This window comes from Carassius auratus, unplaced genomic scaffold (assembly GCF_003368295.1).
Source record: "Carassius auratus strain Wakin unplaced genomic scaffold, ASM336829v1 scaf_tig00019157, whole genome shotgun sequence".
Classification (NCBI taxonomy): Eukaryota; Metazoa; Chordata; class Actinopteri; order Cypriniformes; family Cyprinidae; genus Carassius; species Carassius auratus.
In genome coordinates this window covers 24,211-41,083 of record NW_020524928.1, presented here as the reverse complement: position 1 = coordinate 41,083, position 16,873 = coordinate 24,211, and the positions used below count along the sequence as shown (strand labels likewise).

Below are 16,873 nucleotides of genomic sequence, written 5' to 3'. Positions count from 1 at the left end.
CAGCAATAAATGAAACGGTTATTTTTAAATACAGTAACATTTTACAATATTACTGCTTTTCCTGTATTTTTTTTTTAAATCAAATGCAGCCTTGGTGAGCAGAAGAGACTTCTTTCAAAAACAAAATCTCAAACTTTTGGTCAGTTTTGATTGGATGTTAACACAGATGTTTACACACAGCTTAAATCTAATATAAGAAGAACTAGCCTCTAGTGTGTGTGTGTGTGTGTGTGTGTGTGTGTGTGTGTCCGAGGACTGAAGGTGACGGCCTCATTAATTAAATTTAGCCGGTGATGAGGTTTAAATTAGACTGTGAGTCAGCAGCACTGCAAAGCTCAAGCAGAACCAGAGCAGATGAAAATATGGACACACAGACACTCAACAGACTGTTTTACTTGATTCACTGAACAAAGAAGTAAATGAAAATCACGAGTTTGGTTTCATTTCAATGAATCATGCAGCCCTACTATTACATGTCCTTATTTAATGGCTAGATGTATTAAAAGTATGAGTGTGAATCTCACCCATGACTGTCCAGGTTTGCAGCCCAAATGTCCGTCCCCAGAACATCGAAAGAACAGTCTCTGTTTCCATTCTACAACACACACATCGTGAACATTTAAAAACATTGAAAAAAAGGAGCCTGATGATATTAATGTATTCATATAATGTCACCTTTGCTGGGGCACTGAACTGGTTGTTTCGTCCTCTGCTGCCCGATCTAGAACCAGAACTGGGTCTAGAACCGGTGCTGCCATTACTGCTGTGCTCCCACTCATCCTGAGAGAGACGCTGGACGTTAACACGGATACATTTAAAAAGTGATCAGGAAACTTTCAAGATGATTATTTTCATGTTAATGTAATGATAGAACAATGTATGCAACATGGAGTAGGTCAAATGAGTTTTCAGTTCAGTCAAACGCAAAGCAGTGAGATGACCACACACACGTTCGGTGACCTCATCGCATCACGTGACCTCAGACACAATACTGTCACTGTGTCATTCACAATGCTCTCTCACACTCACACACACACACACACACACACACACACATGTCTGGTCAGCTATCCTTGTGGGGACTCTCCATAGGTGTAATGGTTTTTATACTGTACAGGCCGTATCTTCTATCGCCCTACACCAACCCTACTCCTAAACCTAACCCTCACAGGAAACTTTCTGCATTTTTAGATTTTCAAGAAACTTCATTCTGTATAATTTATCAGCTTGTTTACCTCAATTTAGGTCCCCACCGTGACACAAGTCCCCATGAGTCTGTGTGTATTCAGGTTTAAGTCCCCACCAGAATAGAAAAACAAGTACACACACACACACACACACACACAATACAACAGTGCATCCAACCTTCTCACATGTGCCATCTTTAATATTTCATATACACACAGTACTTGAAACCCACTCACACACACTATAAGACAAGAAAGGAAAGGAAAAAACTGACATGGGAAGGGAAATTGTAATATATTTGCTTTTGCATTCATTCACAAAATTTTTGCACTCTCACTTTCTTGAACACGAAGAATGCAAAGACATTCAGTTGGTTGCAAATGCTAAGTTTGTCAGGAAATGCTTAACTTTTGATATAAAAAATCTCTTATTTTTAACTATATAGTGCCCCTTATGACAACAAGTATGCAGTGCACTCTTGCATTGTTATGAGTACGACTGACATTTCTAAATGATGAAGCACGCAAGAAATTCTTGCATACAGTGCACTTACGGTTTGCGTTTTCAAATGTGACCCTGGAGCACAAGTCTCTGGGGTATATTTGTAGCAATAGTCAAAAATACATTGTATGGGTCAAAATGATTGATTTTTCTTTTATGCCAAAAATCAATAGGATATTATGTATAGATCATGTTCCATGAAGATATTTTGTAAATTTCCAACCATAAATAATTCAAAAATTAATTTTTGATTAGTAATATGCATTGCTAAGAACTTCATTTGGACAACTTTAAAGGCCATTTTGTCAATATTTCGATATTTTTTTTCAGATTCCAGATTTTCTAATAATTGTATCTCAGCAAAATATTGTCCTCCTAACAAACCAAATCTCAGATGATGTATAGATCTACATTTGGAAAAAATGTGCCCTTATGACTGGTTTTGTGGTCCAGGGTCACATATTAACATTAGCATCTAGTTTGACAAACATCATGCCATCTAGGTACCTGTGATGTAATACTTTCAGCTATGATTTGGGATGCTCTAACCTTAACATTGCACTATCCAGGACAGATATTATGTGAACTGGGACCTAGCACTAGTTAGACGTTTCTGTTGTTTTCTGTGTCCATCCATTAATACGCTTGTCTGTTAAGTTTTCTGATGACAAACACATCTGTTCCTGAACACCTTGATTCAATTTCAAATATTTCTAGAGATGGATCAGACGCACATACACACAGATGAAAACTCACTGGTTTGGACGAGCCCCTGCCCCGTGAGGACGACCAGCTCCCGTCAATCTTATCACTGCAGTCTTCTGTCCACTGAGAGACAGAGACACACCATTACTGTCACATTTGATTTATTTGTTTTTTGTTTTTATTATTACTTCGAAAAAACAGAATTACTGTACATCATTTTCAACATAGCTTTTGAGGTGCACCATTATGATTTGAAAACTATTGAAAACTATAATTGACAGCATATAAAAAAGTAAAATCTATACATTTTAATGCAAAAAGTTGTTGCTTTACTATTTAACAAAACATATTTCATTTCCCACTGTTTCTTAATTTGTCATTTTTTTCACTAGCCTCATTAAATGTGTAATCTTTCACATCAAATTCTTGCATTATTTAAATTAGTTCAGTTAGAATAATAAGAAACTGCAGAGCTGTTAACATTCCAATGAAATCAGTTTGAAGAAACTCTATCTTTCCACTCCAGCAAACACAGAAGCGGCATCTGAAGCAGCATTAGATGCATTTACATAGACTGTTCGATGAAGCTGAGGTGCTATGCATGCATTTACACTTTTTTTGCATTTTTAATGCATACATTTTTTTATAAGGTTAATGTTTTAAAAATATTTTTTTAAATGTACAAATAAGAAATGTTGGGCTAAACCATGATAGTTTTAAATATGAAATCAAACCAGTAGGCGGCAAATAACTTTGTCTTTGAATGAGTGAGTCATTTAGTCAACAGATTCGTTCAAACGGCTGATTCATTCAGAGATGAAGCAAGTGTCTACTGTCTTTACGAATGAGTTACTGAATCATTGACTCACTTGATTCGTTCAAAGACGTGGATTCATTCAGTAACGAAACACAGCTGTATTGCACAGAGACACAAAATAGTTCTGCTGTGGCTTTGATTGGAACTATTTTCATCAGCGAAACTGAGCAAAAACAGTCAATATTGACAAGCTTGTAACTTTTTGTTTATTGTACTACTATTGTGTAAAAACCACATTGCAATCATGTAATGTCGCATACATAAATCATATATAATAAATTTATTTTTTTACTACAGCAGTATGCATCTATATCTTTCTGTGTGCTGTTGCGCTGGATTGTTTGGAGTCTCTCTCACACACACACTCGGGCTCCGCGAGCCTCATGTGACACGACGCAATCAGACTCGAAATCAATGAATGACCACGTGATCATGTGGAAAATCAGCTAATTCCGGTCCCTGGCCGGTCGATCAGTGCATCTCTGTGCAGTGTGGGACGGGGTGTGTTTTACCTGTGAGGTGTGGGACGGTGTCTTGTCCACATCCTGGTCTGTTTCGTTTTTGTCGCTCAGGAGTCCTTGCACCTGGTACTCCAGCACGTAGCTGTCGATGAAGCGCTCCAGCTCCTCGATCTCCTGCGAGCGCGTGCTTCCCGCCTCTGACGACGCTGATGCTACTGATGAGCTCTCCATGGCAACAGCCCAGTGGGGGGAGGGAGGGAGAGGGGGGGCTGTGGGCGGGGCAAAGAAAGACATTAGTAATGTGAAATGACTTTACAAATGGAGAATAGAAAATTGTATAATATATTTTGATGATTTCCACAATGATTTTTTATGGCACAATGATTTAATATGACATTCAAATATATATAAATTATGTTTATTATATAAAAAAAAAATGGGAAAACTGTAGTGTTCATGCTGGGTTATTATTGTAATATTACAGATTTCATTGCAAAAAAAAAATAAAAGAGCCATGAAAACAAATAAAGAGATATACACACACACACACACACACACACATATACGTACGTACTTATGTATGTATGTATGTATGCATGCATTAGTAATTTATTAATTTGGTCAATTTATTTTTACTTTTATTTTTCAAAATACAAACTTCAGCAACAGTGTAATTAAAATTAAACTTCACATTTCTTTTCATTGCACTTAACTAATCAATTAAATTTTCATTCAATAATTATGTAAATATTCAGTACTAATTCCCCAAATACAATACTTATTCACAGCATCAAAGTAGCATTACTTCACACACTTGCTTTAATTTTTACTCATCCATTTGTTTTTGCATTACATAATTACAGCTCTGGGTGGGACGACATGCCCCGCTTACACCAGGTGACAGAGAGAGAGAGAGAGAGAGAGAGAGAGAGAGAGAGAGAGAGGGAGAGAGAGAGAGAGAGAGGGAGGGAGAGAGAGAGAGAGGGAGGGAGAGAGAGAGAGAGAGAGAGAGAGGGAGGGAGGGAGAGAGAGAGAGAGGGAGAGAGAGAGAGAGAGTTTAATCTGGTGTTAAGTCAATACTTTTGGCCAAGCAAAGAGGATTTACAACTGGAGCAGCACCATCTTACCAGCACACCTCCACAATAACACTCCCGCTTCCACTTATAAAACACATCTGCTCTTATTTAAGATCATTTACTCAGTTTAGCAAACTTTTTCACACCACACAGGATCTGTGCATGGATCTGTTGTGTACATATTCATCATGTAACCAAGCAGAGAGCATTAGAGTAACCAGAGATCTGACAGAGAAACTGAACTTGAGAGAGACAGCTAGTGTGAAAGAAAGACTGACAAAACCAGACCGGTGGAAATTGAAACAGGAAGCACAAGCATATGGCAGGAAGTCAAACTGCTGGAATACAATAAATGTTCTGAAGATCCACATCTGCAGCTGTTCGATCATCTGTCCAATCTATATGATCAATACTGCTCCACAGCACCGCTTATTCTGGTTACAGATTGACAAGGAAGACGCCAACTGACCCAGAGTAATAACAACACAGAGTAATAATAATCAGAAATGTTTCTTGAGCAGTGAATCATCATATCAGAATGATTTCTGAAGATCATGTGACACTGAAGACTGGAGGAATGATGCTGAAAATACAGATTTGACCACAGAAATAAATTGCAATTTAGATTACAATAGAAACCAGCTATTTTAAATTGTAATAGTTTTTACTGTATTTTTTCAGACACACACAGACTCACGCAAAGTGCATTGCTTTATTATACTGTTAAATTACATTACATTTGTAAGATTAAATAATATTTAAAGTGATTTGATCATGTGTGTCATGCAGATTTCACGAATTCCTCTGATAAGCATGGATTTATTTTCCTGTGTTGACATATTTCCCGTTGAAACAGGAAGTTAAGTAGCATCCAGTTAGCTCACCACTCTTTCATAAACAGCCAATCGTTTTTATTTCTATTCCAGCCCTGAACCTTTATTTGTTATTCTGTGGTTTTGGGGGCGGGGCATCCTCATTCTAGAGAGCATTTGATTGGACAAAACTCTGTGCAGTGCAGGATGAGTCATCAATAGTTTAGTTTTTTTCCCAGAAGAGAAAGACTGTAAAGTTGTAAAAAAAAAAAAAATAATATATCAGTTTATAGATTGACCTCAAAGTTCACAGACATGAGCTGAAGTCCACTAAAGTCCACTTCTGACCTTATGACACACAGAATCACTTACAAACCCTGTCTAATCAAAGACACAACATGACCAGGTTACAATAAAAGAAATAAAACAATTCATATCTGCTGGTGCCTGTTTGTACTGCCATCCTATAGTTACCAAACTAAACAATGAAAAAAGAAAAAATGAAATATAAAAAGAAACATATTCTCATCTCTTGGACAAAAACTATGATAGAAAATAATAAAAACTATGTAGATAAACTAAACGTTTTATTTTTATTAAACTAAATAATTACAGATTAAAGATAAACTAGAATAAACTAAGGATAAGCTAAAAGATAAAATAAAATAAACTAGACTACAATAAACTAACAGTAACTCGACATAAAGCTGCCATCCATAAATCAATGTTCACACGGTGTAAAGTACAATAACAGGAATTATGTCAAAATTATGTCACCTTACAGCTCAAAAAATTAACAGCATATAATGGTTTATATAATGTGCATTATAAGAGCATTACTACAGGATAAATGACTTTTCATTTCATTTATACAAGTGCATGTGTAGGAATGAGCTGAAAATATCATTAGGTTGGAATGAAAATCAGAAAGAAGTTTTAGGATAAAACAAAATAAATAGCAGTTGACAATGTCTTTATACAGTCTTGAACATACTGGCAGAAAAATAGCCTAAAAATCTGGGGGGAAATCTGCTTAGCCAGAAATAAGATTAATTGAGCTCTCATTAGGGCTTTTCCATTAGCTGGTCACATAATGGTGCTTGTCACAATGAATGTATCTGGCTCCGTGCAGAATTTGATCACATCAAGGGTAAATAATCACATGTGTCTGACCGGACAGTCACAGCAGCCTCGAGCGCTGCGACACATGATCTGCTAATGGAGCCGCTCTTTACACACCGTTCAACAACACACACAGAAACACACAACGTTTCAGTTCCATACTGTGACGCAGTTCTGAGTAATACAGATTTATTTTGTGGGACAATATTTAGGCCCAAATGTCATTTGTCATTTGAATTGTGTACAAAAATTAACTAGTGAATTTAACTAGTAAACATAATGTGACGCATATCTATCAGTCATACATAAATAAGATAAGAAAAGATTTCTGTTATAGTGCACAGGAAAACATTTTGGGCATACAAATAATACAAATAAAATAAAAAAATAAAAAAAATAAATGGCAAGTAGCACATTGAAAAACATGAGATTTGGAAGCAGAAAGACTTTGAAGAAAAACAAATCTATTTTATGTATGTGTTATACACAGTTTACCAGGTTTATATATTTATTACAAAAATTGTGTTGATTAGAAACTATTTTTACTAAAATTTTAAAAATATTTACTGGCCATTAGAAAACTAGAAACACTAGAAAACTGCAACATGTTGAATTAAACCGACTGAAATAATATTTTCTTGTATAATTTTGTTTTATTTGCATTTGAAAAATCATTTATTACAGTGTAGCCATATTTTAGCCATGCGTTTAATTTTTAACAGAATAAATGTAATTGTTCAGAATCAGCAGATATTCTAATCGTAATGCATTTTGAAAATATGTCTTTATAATTTAAATATTTAATTTAATCCAAATCACATTAAGGAAATTAAATATTAATGAATACTTAAAAATACTTAAAAATAAATGAATTACTTCTATGATCCAAATACATTATTTTTTGTGTTTTTTACTGATATTCTTAGTGACTAGCGAAATCAGGAACTAAAGGAGAAACCCCCTGCACCCTCATGGACAGTAGTGGTTGACCGATATATACCCAAAGGCCGATATATCGACTGATGTTTGGGACTTTTCAAATATCGGCATCGGCCCGATAAGTTTTTCTGTTTTGCTGATGTGTTAGGGTTTTATTTTGCCGGCGCTGAGAGCAGCTGCGCCTGAACACAGTGCTCACATTCTCTCATTCACTGTCGTTGTTAAAATTTGTGTCCATGGACAGAAGTCTGTTTATTCACTGGTACAAGCCTCCCTTCTCTCCAAGAACTGTGCTCATCCAGAGTGAGCAAAAGGGCTAGTAAAATCACTCTAGACCCCTCACATCCAGCACACTCCCTCTTTGAACTGTTGCCATCTGGTCGACGCTACAGAGCTCTGAACACCAGAACAGTTTCTTTCCTCAGGCAATCAATCTCATGAACACTTGAGAATAAACATGGAACACACAACACCATTATATATCTATCTAACACACATTTTCACCTATCATGTGCACATACTAAAGTGTTTATTTTGTATATTGTGTTTTATATTTTATTTTGCACATTGTCTATTTTGTATGTTATTATTTTTAATACCTGTGTCCTGTCTTGTCGCTGTCATTCTGTTGCACTTTGGAGCTTCTGTCACTAAAACAAATTCCTAATATATGTTTAAACATACCTGGCAATAAAGATCATTCTGACTCTGATTCTAAAAACATTTACTAGAGACAAACCACTAGAGGAACTAGTAATTTAAAGCATTGAAGACACTGGAGGTGTTAGAAAATTCAGAAATGATAATAATAAAACGTCTTGATTATCCAGAACAGCTTCCATCTACACACACAAACACATGAACCACAAACAATGACAACAGCACAGCTACACTAACAGAATTAGGAACAGAAAAAAACACAACAGTATGTGTGTGTGTGTGTGTGTGTGTGTGTGTGTGTGTTCAGCTGTTTAACGTAATTTCCCATCAAAATAGTTCCTTCTTGCAGCACTGCAGTAAGATGTCACTACTCTCTGATCTGATCTGCAGATGCTCACAAAGACCCCCGAGATACAAAGAGAGAATCTGACAGAGAGAAGGAGGAGAAAAAAAATCAAGGAAGAAAGGACAACAAAGAATGAGAGACAGAAAAAGAGATTTCAATTTTTTTGACTTGTTTGAATTCTGATTCTTATTTTATTATCAGTGTCTTCTAATCTTCAGTGTCAAATGATCTTCAGAAATCATTCTAAAATTCTGATTTGGTGCTCAAGAAACATTTCTGATTATTATCAACATTTGTATATTTCATATAATGAATCATTTCAAAAGACAAGCTATATATATATATATATATATATATATATATATATATATAAAATATAAAAACATAACATTGGTTTATTTTTTTTTATTACTACTACCCACTGCTTCTGTATGAGAAATGTACAATCACGGCAGTAAAGTACATTAAACTGACCACACACTGGAACTGAATGGAGCGAGTGGGTGGATGGAGCGATAAATAGAAGCATATGTTCAACCTGGAACGACTCGATGTGCAAACGTGGAAACAAAATAAGAGAAGGGTGACAGAACAGCAGAGAGAGACACTGTGCGCTGATGGCGATGTGTGTCTGGTCTTTGTTGTCTGGTGCAGTAGAGTGTGTAAAATCCTCCACGTGTGTTACACTCGCTCACAACAGCTGTTTGAACAAAGAGCTCACAGACACGCCCCACACACACGCCGGCATCATCACAGCGGTGACATCAGCATGATGCATGACTTTCCCAACATGTTCCATCAGTGCATCTTATTCCAGAGAAAACTCCTCCGTGTTTTCATGATCATGCATCAAAATCTAATAATGGAACATAAACCATAATATCCAATGATATGATGCATGTTTAATTATACACGAGCAAACCTGTGGACGTGCCAAACACTCAAACACACACTGACGGGAAGTTCAAAGTCTCCTGTACACTTTGCCCCGGTGCAATATAAAGAAATATTCCGCATTTACTATCAGACAGTTATAACTGAGCAAACACTTTTAAACAGCATCACAGTCCCTGATAGACACACAAATGTGCTCAAGAGACAGAGAGAGAGGCACTTTAAACACACACTACAGATGTTGTGACACTGAAAACTGGAGTAATGATGCTGAAAATTAAGCTTTGTGTCACAATAATAAATTACATTTTTATAATTCATTTGCATAGATAATAGTTATTTCGAATTGTAATAATATTTCACAATATTTCTGTTTCTACTGTAGTTTTTAACAAATAAATGCAGACTTGATGAGCAGAAGAGACCAGATTTTAAAAGTTGAAGTTTTATCTAAACCCAACAGACTGGTAGCTGTTCAGCTTTTCTAACAGATGTTTTAAACTGCTTCTCTTGCAGGTTTGAGTCAGAGTGTGTGTTCCAGATCTCCTGACATCACAGAGGATGGAGCTCTGATTGACAGCTGTGATGATGTCAGCTGGTCGTCAAGACGACACCTTTCAGTCACATCAGCACCAGAGCAACGCTGACAACAGGGAGTCAGTCAACCGTTCTCATCCAGCATTATCACAAACAACATCCGGAGCAATTCTTTCTGATCCATGGCCTGATTTTCTGTTCCAGAAGAAGTGTTGTTTAAGTCCGCCTTTTTGGCCTACATACATAATCACATGAGCGGTCATGATCAATGCTGTGAGTTTTCACAGGTGGGTAGGGCTGCAAAATAATCAAATTAAATTTAAAATAGCGATACGACTTGGATCAAAACAAATCACAAAGACTGTGATTTAAGGAAATAAAAAAAAAAATCTTAAAATTTTAATGGTTTAACATTTGAAAATGAAAAAAAAAATAATAATATAATGTTTTTGAAATATTAAATATTAGTTTTGTAATATCACAGTTGCAATGTTAAATTTAAATGATTACTATTTTCTTATATTCTAATTTGTACAGTGATATATTAAAATAGTAATATACATTTTTCTTTTTCTTTAATAATTTTTATATTTATATTTAGAAGTAATACTAGTAATATTAATTTTGTTGGTTGATGTATTGCCACCTATTGCTTTACGTGGCAAATGCAGATTCAACATTCAACAATATAATATAATAAATACAATAAAATAAAATGAAAACATTGTTGAAAGGACATTTGTTGTCGTGACGTAAAACATTAGGCCAAAAACATGTTTTACAGACAAGTCAGGCATACCGATAAATAATCACAAAATTATTTCCAAATTGTTCAGCCCTACAAACTAGCACAGCGAACCTGGTAAGTATTTTTAATCACATTTTAATTCACAATTTTATTTTTTACTTCAGGAGAGGGCTTTAGTGCTGGAAATGATGATGTAAATATGTAAAACTAAAGCCCAGCAGCACCAAAACAATACTTCTGTTGTTCTGTTCTACAACAGAACCTCAACTAGAACAATACCAAACCTTATACTACAAGATATAATAAGTGTACAGTCTTATTCTTCATAATGTGATCACAGCTTAACTCAAACATCCCAAGAAGAAGAAATCAACAGTGAACAACATCAGCTCAATGAATCAGGCTCCTGATGCCTTACTGAACGCCATTGTATCTCAAACCCTGATGTGGATCATCTTAAAATGGTCAAATACTGGCTGATTAGCTGATATAATCAGTTTATCATAGTACACTACCAACCATAGTATAGCAATCTTCTGTTGAACTCATCTTATCATTATCTAATCACATTAAACTATGACCAAACAGATCTTCAGATAATATACTCCGAGAATTTATTCTCTAAATGTTTAAAGTACAACCAAACAGAAGTCAAAAATCAACATCTACAATGACAGACAACCACAGATGAAACTTATACAAAAGCTTTTTAAGACAGATAATGCCGCACTTTCCCGTACTGTATATGACCTATAATGAACAACATCATCCACAACAATGCAACGTCAAATGCTTTTTATTTCAGTTAAGGTGTTCAGCGGCACACATGCACACTATTATCCAGGATGCATAAGGGTTGACACTATTAATTTGCATTTAAAAGAAATAATAAACACTAAAACATACAGCCAGGAAAATCCATACGAGTTTAGTTTCTCAATTTGGCAATTGTCAATGCATTTGTAGAGACTGTCAATATAAAAGTGCCGTTTAAATGGTCTTTCTGTACAACAAGCAAATAATATGAGAATATGCTGAACGTGCGTGAAATGAAACGACCGCAGTCTTTTAACAACGGGCCCACAAAACTCAATTACAGCCGGAAAGGCAGAGACAACACACACACATACACCGATGGCTCTACCTCTCTCACACACTCATGATGTGATCTGAATCCCAATGGAATGCGATGAGATTCGGCAGCTCTGATTGGCTGAAGAAGCAGGAAGTGAACACATTCCGTACACATTCCAACTCACACAGCACCACAAATGACCAATGAGAAGCACAGACACTGTTGGACTGAGCCAATCAGAATCTTCAGCTCATGATGAGAGCAGCAGGGATTGGATAAAAAACGGTGGGCGGCTAAAACAGCCCTATCAGCACTGCTCTATGAGACAAACAAAGACTCTCTCATCAACGAATAGATCTTATACAGCAAGAGGTGAAAATACAAGTTTTAATAACATTATGATGTTAGTGTTCACAGTATGCACCATTCCTCATCATAAAGGGATTTTTGTATACTTGCATTCTGTTCTATTGTATCCAGTTAACAGTCTTTGCACTATTTTAGGTTTACTCATTTTTTCATTATATGTTTATCTTTTTATATATTTTACAGTCAATGAAGCTGACAAAATTAATATTTCATTGCAGATTGTATTCTGTATATACTGTAACTGCGTATGTGACAAATACAAATCTTGAATCTGCATGACTATGAGACAAATTAATTAACTAAGTTTTTAATTGCTTTTTCGTATTGAGCTTTTAAAGTTCGCTCATCAGATCTGACAGTCCAGCCATCATCTGCAAACATGCACACAATTCTCAATAAACCTGCCATACACGCACACACACGCAAGCAGAGGAGAGAATGTAATCTTTATCATCTAATCACACTGAATCCTCTGCTCTGAGATTGATTGATTGGTCAGACTGAAGCATTACAGATACTATAAATATATAGAGACAAAGGACATTTTTATGCTGCTGATTTAGCATTTATATCATTAATCTTATATGACGTGTTTTACAGTTTTAATGCAGAGTGAAACTGCAATGCTATATGATGTTCTCAGACTGACATGTGCCTGTGTAGACATGTCTCTCTCTCTCTGTATACTGTACACACATACCTCCGTACATCAAAAAAAATCACAGTGATTTGTGAGACAGCTGCAATCCCTTCAAATATTTCCCCCTATACATTTAAAACTGACTGAAGATACATCACTAAAACATTCATAAATCTTTGACTATATATAAGTCAATATAGTTGTCATGCTTTTTCCCTCCAGTGTAAGGCTCTTTTTTTGTTATTTGTAAAGACGCATTACCATGCAACAGGAGCTAGATTTAATCAGTGCTACAATTATGCAACCACAAAACCAGAACTGTTAACACAAACATTTTAGAGGTTTTCATTCATGAACAAGATATTTCGTTTAAAAATCTTACATACATTTGTGACAGCCAGCCTCACACATGCATTATATATGTATGCAGATCTATCGCATTTTATCAAGTCAAAATTATGCAACAATACATATGACAATGCAAATGTGTCTGACCATGATCTAGGACTGGATAATAATTCTGATTACAAATGCAATCACAGTCACAGCTAAATAATGCACTAATGCCCCAGTAAGAGAAGAAGATGATTATATACAGCATATAATTAGTACAATTATGCTGAATACAGCCTACCTAACAACCAAACTATTGGCCACAACGCTGGTAACAGCAAACCGAATAGACTAGACTCTGATAACTACTGCTTTATGAGCTGAATCAGACAAATCCAGGATCTCCTAAATTACCACCCGGCCAAAGGACAGAGAGTGAATGAATATAATCAGACACTCTTAAAAGAATAGTTCTACCAAAAACAGTCACTTACATCACTGGATCCAATACAATGAATGGGTGCCGTGAGAATGTGAGTCCAAACAGCTGATAAAAACATCACAATAACCCACACAACCCGTCCATCAATTAACATCTTGTGAAGGGAAATGCTGTGTGCTTGTAAGAAACAAATGCATCAAGACATTTAATTTTAAACTGATACTTCTGGTCAAAATATGAGACCATAATACCATTATAACGCTTCCCTGGGAAGTCCATCTCCTGTTGTCTTTCACACCAAAATCACCCACATATTCATTTAGTCTTGTAAATGGTGCTTGATCTGTGCAGATTTCTCTCCTGATTCAGACCAGATTACTATTTTTTTTTACAACAGAAGACAATGTTATGGACAGAGGAAGCAACAGAAGCAATGGTTTGAATTTTAAAAGGCCTTAATGATGGATTTGTTTCTTACAAACACACAGTTTTTGGCTTCACAAGATGTTTACTGATGGACTGGATTGGTGTTGATTACTTCTGGATTATTGTGATGTTTTTATCTCATTCTGACGCACCCATACACTGCAGAGGATCCGTTGGTGAGCAAGTGACTTAATGCTACATTTCTCCAAATCTGTTCGGATCTGTTCTCTCTCTCTTTTATATATATATATATATATATATATATATATATATATATATATATATATATATATATATATATATATATATATATAAAATAAAAAATATATGAATAAAAATAACACATATTTTCATGTGAACTACACCTTTAACAGGACTAATAAGTGCAGCTGAAAAGAGGGGCCTATATATATCACTAGTGTAAAAGCAGCCCAGCTGCGTGTCACTGCTGATGAGGAAGGTGAAGCAGCAGGGGAAAATCAGGGCTGTTTAACTGCATGCAGGCATGTGTTTGTGGCCCTGCCAGTGTCTGATGCAACCACACCGGAGATCGATGTGATATGAAACCGGTAATAGGGTCCAGAACCGGTCAGCAGAATACAGCTCTGAGACTGCAGGAACTCTCATGGTCATCAAGATGAGGATATTTATACAGACACCGACAGATCCCAGATCAGTTAATCACTTAACACTAGTACATCTGACAGTCCATAACATTTGGGCCTTTATTGCTTTAAATTAGTTCTCTATTATGGCTGGAGACTTTCAAAACAGCAACAATAAAAACCAAAACACACAGCGATCAGAAGAATGTGAGCTGTCATCAGGTTCAATCAGAACGCCAGACATCTGTCATTTCTCTGTGATCAAAGCGCCGCCGCCGCCGCCGCCAGATCAAACCGATACATTCTATCAACAATAAGATACAAAGTTGCAGAACACAGCTCGTGTGAGGCGTTACAATGTATCACAGACGTTCCATCCGGTCGCGCGCTGTTACTACAGGCTGCGCTGGATACGCCACAGTAAACACCCCAACCCGGCGAGACCTTCAGATCTGCGGCTAAACACACGCAAATACTCACCGGAGATCTGCGATCGGGCCTGCGGGGATCGCCGGGTGTCCTCCGGGGTTAAATCCGCCCGGTCATGAGTGTTTCCCGTGGACAGAGACGTGTCTGGGAGGGAGAGATTGAGATTAGCCTGCGTCCCTCTCTCTCTCTCACACACACACACGCGTGCGCGCGCGTAGGGATGATAATGCAGGAATGTGACGTTTAGTCCGGTTTGCTGACAGGACACGGGCACGTGGCAATCGGGGATTGTGGGAATTTGAGTTCAAAGACAATGGCTATATATGGTATCCTTTCTCAATGTTAAATATTTTTACAGTTTATTTTATTCTTGTACTAATGCTTTGGAAATATATATATATATATATATATATATATATATATATATATATATATATATATATATATATATATATATAGCCTATATATATATATATATATGTTACTTATAAATAAAATAATATTTTTTAAAAATGTATTTATCTAAAAATAAAATGTAAGTATTTACTGACAATAGTTACTATTTTATTATCAAAAAGTTATTTCAACTTAAAAAAAAGTTCTATGGTACAACTTTTTGTAGTGTTATATTTATTTTCCCTAACTAAAATGTAATATCATGGCATTTTGATTCATACAGTAGTACTAAAGTCAATTAATTTTATTTTTATTTCTTTTTATTATGTTATATATATTTATTTCATTTTGTTTGTGATATGGCAGTTTGATGTATACCATAGTACCAACATGTATATATTTGATGTTTATATTTTATTTGTATTGATACACTGGAAGTACTTTTAAAAAAATCAAATAAATACAATTTATTTATTTATAAATAACCTGTGAAAGATACATAACATAAAACAGTTTGTTATTGTCCTTATTTTATTTTATTGGTGCTTTGCGAATATCTTTTGTAAAAAGGTCATGACAATACTTAAACACTCAATAAGTAATAAATAAGTATATAATATAATAAAATGTATTAATCTATAAATCACCTGTGAATGATGCCTAACATATAAAGAAAACTTGTTTAAAAAAAATTAAAGAGACATTTTGTCAAATGAAGTATTAAAATAAAATTGTCATTGTATTATCAAATTGGCAGTCTAATTAAACGAATATGTTTCAGAAGTATCATGGTACATTACTTTTAGTGTATCACAGTTTTCATTACGTTACTAAAAAATAGCACAATAATTTAATAATGCTAAAATGAATTGGTATGGTATTTATGGTATTTATTTATATGAGACTCTAAGGTATTTCCAAGAATACCACAGTGTTGTCAAAGTTAATTGTGCAAAATCATTACCAGGGTACTCTAGTTTCTAAAGAGAAAACGAATGTATTTTTATACACAGTCGCATAATAGATGATGGCATATAAAAGTGCATCAGTCTCTTTCCTTGTTTTCTGATGCCCCCTAGTGGTCATAAATATCCTCTGTCGCATTCTGTGGATCTTTGTCCGTTCACTGTCGCCCCCTTGTGCAAGTTCAGTAAAAGACACGTGTTTTTGTAATACTTGTCATTTGGGCTATTAAACTGGAAAATATTTTTTTTTAATTTATAATGAAGACATAACCTAATTATAAACTTAGCAAAAAGAAAAAAAAAGAAAACATTTAATTTGTTGAGTTGCACTGAACTCCATGTGACGTTTTTGTTTTAGGGTTTGCCCAGTGTATAATGTGTGATTAT

The 16,873-nt window shown here is 35.4% G+C and overlaps 1 protein-coding gene across 5 annotated transcripts in view; it reads right to left on the bottom strand.

Moving 5' to 3' along the window:
• The window catches only part of LOC113076150 (CBP80/20-dependent translation initiation factor-like), a 54,079-nt gene extending 38,718 nt beyond the window's left edge, over positions 1 to 15,361 (bottom strand). For 2 of the 5 annotated variants that reach the window (XM_026248815.1, XM_026248818.1), the window contains exons 1-5: positions 15,177 to 15,360; positions 3,724 to 3,941; positions 2,446 to 2,517; positions 676 to 792; positions 525 to 595 (exon numbers count right to left, since the gene is read on the bottom strand). In XM_026248815.1, coding sequence (XP_026104600.1) covers positions 525 to 595; positions 676 to 792; positions 2,446 to 2,517; positions 3,724 to 3,903 — 440 coding nt within the window. In that variant the 5' untranslated portion in view covers positions 3,904 to 3,941; positions 15,177 to 15,360. Of the gene's footprint in view, positions 1 to 524; positions 596 to 675; positions 793 to 2,445; positions 2,518 to 3,723; positions 3,942 to 15,176 lie in introns of all 5 variants that reach the window. The other 3 variants (XM_026248819.1, XM_026248816.1, XM_026248817.1) reach the window with 3 other exon arrangements.
• Positions 15,362 to 16,873: the final 1,512 nt, after the last annotated feature.